The sequence below is a fragment of the Catharus ustulatus genome, chromosome 24 (genome assembly GCF_009819885.2).
Source record: "Catharus ustulatus isolate bCatUst1 chromosome 24, bCatUst1.pri.v2, whole genome shotgun sequence".
NCBI classification, from domain to species: Eukaryota; Metazoa; Chordata; class Aves; order Passeriformes; family Turdidae; genus Catharus; species Catharus ustulatus.
Genome location: NC_046244.1, coordinates 3,589,669 through 3,596,532, shown reverse-complemented (window position 1 = coordinate 3,596,532; position 6,864 = coordinate 3,589,669). Strand labels below are relative to the sequence as shown.

The following is a 6,864-nucleotide window of genomic DNA, read 5'->3' as shown; positions in this document are numbered from 1 at the left end:
CCATCAGCTGGGGACACAGATGGGAATGTTCATCCCAAACCCCACAGGGGCCCTGCCACCAGCCTGGGCTGCCAAAGAACCCTTTTTGCCCTCATTTAACTTATTTTTTATTTAATATCATGCACACACACACAGACAGGTCTTGCAACCTCAGGCAAGGGGATAAACATTGCTGTCTGGTGGATGCTGTCACCCATCAGTGCTTCTCCATCAATATTCTTTGATCCTAGGCTGCCACACATCCTTTTACAGCAAAAAAAAAGGGGGAAAAAGCCACACTTGCCACCACCAACCCCCAGTTTGGCCTCACAAGTACTGCAAGATTTTGTCAGGTTTCATTTTGAGGCAGAAGTAGCAGATTTGGCAAAGTAGAGCTTCTCTGCAAACCTCTGCCAGTTTGAAGCTATTCACTTTAGACCTGTCACTCCCTGCCCTTGTCCAAAACAAGAGAAATTAGGAGATGCAATAGGAAATAATAATTAACAAGAGAAACTGTTGGGTGCTTTTGGGCCAGCACCTCTTCCCTGCCTTTGTTTTGGTCACTTGGACTCCTCTCATACCTTTTATCAAGCCAACCTCTGCTGAGCCATAACAGGACATGGCTCAGGGGTGGACACGGCAGTGCTGGGGCAGTGGCTGGGCTCCATCACCTTGGAGATCTGTTCCACAATCCCAGGATGGCATCAATACCAGAACCACACTGGCAAAGCCACCTCCACACCCCAGCTCAGCCTGCCCAGGGAGCCCATGGCTGGATGTGCTGATGGATCTGTGGTTGATGGATTTGCTGGGAGCCTGCAGAGGGCTGGGATGGCCCTGGAGCAGCATCTGCTGATGGATCACAAACCTTGGGGAGGGCCAACCACACGTGAGTACACAACACACACACACAAACAGGGTACACAGACACACACAGAATGTACAACACAGACACACACAGAGTGTACACACAGAATGTGCACACAGAATGTACACAAACACAAACAATGTACACAACACTCACACAACTTGTTTACAACACTCACACAATGTGCACAACACACACAATGTACACAAACACACACAGTGTACACAAAGACACACACAACATAAAAAACACAAACAGAGCATACACAGCACACACAAATGTACAAAACACACACACAATGTACACAACACTCACACAATGTGCAAAACACTCACAGAATGTACAAAACACTCACACAACTTGTTTACAACACTCACACAATGTGCACAACACACACAACATAGAAAACACAGAGCATACACAGCACACACACACAATGTACACACAGAATGTACACAAACACACACACAATGTACAAAACACTCACACAACTTGTTTACAACACTCACACAATGTACACAACACACACACTCACTCACACTGACACACACACACACAATGTACACAACACTCAAACACAATGTACAAAACATTTATTCAGACCAGTCTGCCTGCACAGGATGCTCAGCAGTGGTTTCACCCCTGGCACTGGTGCATGCAGCTCCCAAACCCCAGAGTCACCCACTCGCCTCAAATGGAGCACAAAACACATCAGGGAAAGCAACAGAGGCAAGAAATCCATCCTGTCCCTGAGGAGCAGGAGGCCCCTTTCAGCTGCTTCCCACCAGCCAGCAGAGACCTTGGCAGGAATCAGGGCTGGCTCTGGGCCACCAGCCCAGCCCAGTTGGGAGCCAGGGAAATCCATGGTGCTGCTCTGGCAACGCGCGTCGCCTTCCTCAGAAAGAAAAGACACCCAAAAAAAGAAACATTTCACTTTTCCACTTGGAAAATCCTTCTGCAATATCAGTTTGGTGGCTTGTAAAAGTCTTGCTGAGAGGGAGGGGGAGAGGAGATGAGAGGATGCACGGGATGGTCTCGTACCAAACACCACAGGTGACACTTTTGGCATGTCCAGCCTTCATTTACTTCACAGCAGCAGAACTTGTGGTGTTCAGGTTTCTTTCCCCACAGTCTTTTGTACAACCCAGTCCCAGGAAAAACGAGTCCCATCCTTGTGGCACAGCACATCCTCCACGTGGCAGCTTCCAGGGAGCTGCTTCTGCACCCACACACCAAACCCCTCTTGGCACGGTGGGTTCTAGAAAACCCTCAACCAAGCAGCATCACAGATCCCTGTTTGTTTGTTTGTTTGTTTGTTTTTAAGGCATTTGCTGGCTCACTGGCATTTTCTCCTGGATCTCCTCGTACTTGGGTGGAGGGGTGAGGGGCTCTATCGTGATAGGGACGCTGCTGTTGCCCTGTGCCAGGTTTAACCTGATGTCCTTCAGGTGCAGCTTCTCTGACTTGATCCTGCGGACCTTGAGGGGCTTGAGGCGCTTGCTGAGGCGGGAGCTGTGCCTGCTGGGCGGCCTCTCCGTGCCAGGCTCTGTGCCTGCTGCTCCTGGAGCCTGGCTGCCCTCCTCCAGCCCTGCCAGGGACTCGTAGGAGGGCAGGGAGACGCTGAGCCTGGCGCTCCTGTCCGAGTCTCTGGGCTCGGAGTAGCCCGTGTTCATCACCTCCTCATAGCTGGGCACGTAGTACTGGGAGGAGACGTCTTCATCCTCTTCTTGGCTGGAGGGGAAAGAGTTAAGTCTGGGTAGCACATGGTTTCAGCTCCATGTGGGAAGGGGATGGAAAGAATAAAACGACCCCACCACACCCCACCAGAAATAGTTTTTGCCCTTCTACGTTATATGGCAGTTTCCTTCTGCCTGACACAATAAATCAAGACCCCACCTAAGTTCAGACACATTTTATTTTCTTTGACTTATGGTCATATTTGATCCCTTTCTCTGCCTACAGAGATTTCTTCCCTCAAGAGAACATCAGTTCCTCTCCTCCACCACTCTGAAAAATCAGCCAAAATACACTAGAATGTATTTGTCTGCATTCTAAAATGTTAATGTTAAAAGACATTTGTCTCTGTCATTCTGATGTCTTTTGGGTTGTTCTGCAAAGAGATTCAACTCAACTCTGTGCCACCATCTATGACAGGTACCTGCACACAATATTGCCATTTCTTTGGCATTCTGAAGTTACCTTTCCAATCAAACATGGAAAATCAGCTTTCTCTGGGGATCTGCAGCCCCTGACAAGAGCCAGCAGAGCCACTGTCCCCTCCTGTCCCCTCACCCCCCACATTGTCCCATTGCTCCCTTGCCACTGTGCACAGGGTTTGTGCTGAAGGACAGGGACTTCCCTGTGCCGTGTTTGTCCAGACTGTGCCTGCTGTGGCAGCAGCCTTTGCTCTGCTCCACAAAGTTCCCTGAGCAAACAGCGGAGCCCTGCAGACTTTCACCGGGTCTAAACTCCATGGCCAGTCTCCAAGGCTGTTTGGCACCTGGGCTGCACCCAGCAAGGCAGAGCCAGCCCCTCTCCTGCTCCTCTCTGCTCTCCTGGCGTGTGGCAGAGCCTCGTGCTCCCTGGCACCCACCACCCTGCCCAGCGTTCTCTCAGCTCGCTCCCGTGTGCCAACCGAGCCAGGAACGGCAACCTTTGCCAGTGCTGCCCTGGCCACACTCTAAACCCCTCCTCACACACCAACAGGACTCCCTTCCACTTAAATACAGCTGCATAAATACAGCTGCATAAATACAGCTGGAGTCATTCTTTACTCATCTCCAGGACAAAACCCCTAAACCTATCAAAACCCTAAACCACGGTGCGTTGCTTCCTTCACGCACACGCTGCCCTCCCCTCCCTGCTCCAGCTCCTCCAGACCAACAGCAGCAGCCCTTGGCTTGTGCCCCACCCAACCCTTCCCCTGTCCCCTGTCCCCTCCTCACCTGTCCTCCTGCTGCGAGGGCTCTGCGGACACCTGGCGCTGCACGTGGGCGATGGCGAGCTCCTGGCTCTGCCTCTTCTTGTCGCGCACGTTGAGGCACAGGGAGAGCAGCAGCAGCAGCAGCCCGGCCCCCACCAGCACGTAGGCCACCGAGAAGGTTTTGCTCTTGAGGATGCCCCCGGAGCCGCGGTCGGGCTTGCTGCTGTTGCCGCCGGGTTTCTCGGGGGGCCCGAAGCCGGGCACCAGGTTCCACACGGCCATGATGATGCCCAGCACCAGCATGCCCAGCCCGATGGCCGTCAGCGCGTAGTGCGAGCCGTTGGCCCGGGACTGGGCCATGGCTGCCGGGGGGCTGTGCCCAGCTCAGCGCATGGCTCAGGGGCTGCAGCCCTGCTCTCATGCCCTGCGGATGGAGGGGAGGCTGTGGTGAGTGCGAGGCAGGCAGCAAGTCATCAGCACCAATTCATCAGCACCAATTCATCCAACATCAGAATCTCTGGCAGGCAGAAATTCATCAGCACCAATTCATCCAACACCATAATCTCATCAACACCAATTCATCAGCACCAATTCATCAGCACCAATTCATCCAACACCAATTCATCCAACACCAGAATCTCTAGCAGACAGCAATTCATCAGCACCAATTCATCCACACCAATTCATCCACACCAATTCATCCAACAACAGAATCTCACCAAAACCAATTCATCCAACACCAGAATCTCTGGCAGGCACCAATTCATCCACACCAATTCATCCAAAACCAGAATTTCATCAACACCAATTCATCCAACACCAGAATCTCTGGCAGGCACCAATTCATCAGCACCAATTCATCCAACACCAATTCATCCAACACCAGAATCTCTAGCAGACAGCAATTCATCCACACCAATTCATCCAACACCAGAATCTCATCAGCACCAATTCATCCAACACCAATTCATCCAACACCAGAATCTCTAGCAGACAGCAATTCATCCACACCAATTCATCCAACACCAGAATCTCATCAACACCAATTCATCCAACATCAGAATCTCTGGCAGGCAGAAATTCATCAGCATCAATTCATCCACACCAATTCATCAACACCAATTCACCCAACACCAGAATCTCTGGCAGGCACCAATTCATCCACACCAATTCATCCAACACCAGAATTTCATCAACACCAACTCATCCAACATCAGAATCTCTGAGAGGTGCACGGCAGGACAGAGCAGGGCAGGTGGATCCTCCCTGCCTGTTCTCATCCCCACCCTCTGCTTCCTTCTCAGCTGTAATATCCACAAGCTTTGAAAACAATCGAGTCACTGATGTTTGCTAAGGCCTTACACTGCCTGTCCTTAGGAGTGTGATAACTGACAGCTTCACAGCACCAAAAGAAGGCCATCAGAATCTGTTTCAGCGCAAACCAACCTGGCAATGCTCAGAAGCACATCTCTAGCTGAACAGCTTCTCCTGTGCCCCTGTCTGGGAGGCAGCAGGGTTCCTCACAGCGCTGGCTGCCTGCCCTGGGACGCCTTCCTGCCCAGAAAACAGAAACCAAAACTGCCTCTCTCCCAGCCAGCTCGACCCTATGGCTTCCCCCAGCTGCTGCTGGCAAGGAGGAGGATGGAGAACCCTTGGGAGGGTCCCTGGCTCACTTCAGGCTGGCTCCTGCCCTCCCTGGAGCAGCACCCCCTTGCTGAGTGCCCCAGCTGCATCCCTCAGGGATGGCTGAGTATGAACATTCCCCACCAGCCAGGCCACGGCTGGGAACTCCCCCTCTGAGTGTTTTCCCAGTCGCCAGGACCAAATGTGCTCCATTTCCCAAAACAAACACACACTGAGCCACATCTCCTGCCCACTCCCCTCCCTGGCCTCGGGTTCCATGACCCACGGGTGGGCAGCTCGCATCCTCACAGCAGAACTGCCCCATCTCCACCCCAGCGAGCCTGCAGATTGATGGATGTGCCATGGCAGGGATCTCTCCTTCCCTCCCTGCCTTCTTTTTGGGGTGTTGGGCTCGAGGTGCTCTGGTCAGTGCTTTCAGTGGTGCTTTATCCATACCCACCCTTCAGCTCAACCCTCCCGAGCTCCAAAGTTTCATGTTTGCTTGTTTAGCTTGAGTGCACGCCCAGTGTGCAGGGTCAAGGGCCAGAATAAAACAGCATTCCCAGAAAGCAGAGTGGCTGCAGCAGGAGAAGGCACGCACACAAGCCTGGAGAGCAGGAATCTGCAGAGGAGCTTCCCTGCTCACTGCCTGGGCTCCAGCACGGCTGGGGAGAATCCCAGAGGGCTGTCCCAGCCCCTCTGGACACATCCCTGGACCCCACATGGGTCTGGGCAGGGTAAAGTCTTGTCTCCCATGGTTTTCTGGGGTTCTGGGACACCCAGGAGCTGCCCCAAGCCCATCACTGCCTGCCATGCCCACTCCAGCATGGGGCTGCTGCTCTGTGTGCTCCTGGGGGAAGGTGTCTGCTGAGCCCAGCTGTGATTCCATCCCAGTGAGCAGCTGTGGAAAACTCTGCACCCAAAATGTCCTCACCTGCATCCCAAGAGCCATCCTCCCACCCATGCACTTCCAAGCCTGCTGGTGGTACCAGCACTGGCCTCTGTCCTCACACACAAAGGTTTTGCTCTCTGCTTGTGCCCTGTGGGGTCTGTTCTTGCCTGATGATCCAGCTGAGCTCCCATCCTTGCCACAAACACATCAGCCAGCCAAGACTTGACTTGAGAACAGCTGTGATGGCCTTGGGGCAGGAAAATTGCACTGCACCCACAGTGGGCACAGAACACACACAGGGCTGGTCACATCCACCTGTGGTGTCTAAATCCCTGTGCCTGCTCACTGTGGCTCCCCCAGGCATCTCAGTCCTGGAAGTGGGCAGGATTTCAGCTCCTACGTCACCCCTGTGCCTGGAAGTTTATCTTAGATCCACTGCAGTGCTACCCATCAGCCCAGCAATCAGATTAGAGCAGGAGACTTGCTATTCCAGTCTATCTCTCCATTGAATTAGCTGCTCTCCTGGCTTTCCAGACCTGTTCCCATTGCTGCTCCAGCAGCGCCCTGACGTCAGCATCC

At 53.0% G+C, this 6,864-nt stretch overlaps 1 protein-coding gene across 1 annotated transcript; it reads right to left on the bottom strand.

Annotated features, from left to right (window-relative positions):
• Positions 1–1,423: 1,423 nt before the first annotated feature.
• On the bottom strand, positions 1,424–5,863 carry LOC117006783 (transmembrane protein 51-like). Its single transcript, XM_033079383.2, has 2 exons — positions 3,793–5,863; positions 1,424–2,578 (listed from the first exon to the last, which is right to left on the bottom strand). Exons 1-2 carry the CDS (start codon positions 4,128–4,130, stop codon positions 2,167–2,169), a joined length of 750 nt encoding a protein of 249 aa, XP_032935274.1. The 5' UTR covers positions 4,131–5,863; the 3' UTR covers positions 1,424–2,166.
• Positions 5,864–6,864: the final 1,001 nt, after the last annotated feature.

Coding starts and splice junctions, on each gene's coding strand:
- LOC117006783 (XM_033079383.2), bottom strand. CDS start 4,130: ATGGCCCAGTCCCGGGCCAACGGCTCGCACTACGCGCTGACGGCCATC. Junction 2,579..3,792: donor CCCTCGCAGCAGGAGGACAG/GTGAGGAGGGGA, acceptor TTTCCCCTCCAG/CCAAGAAGAGGATGAAGACG.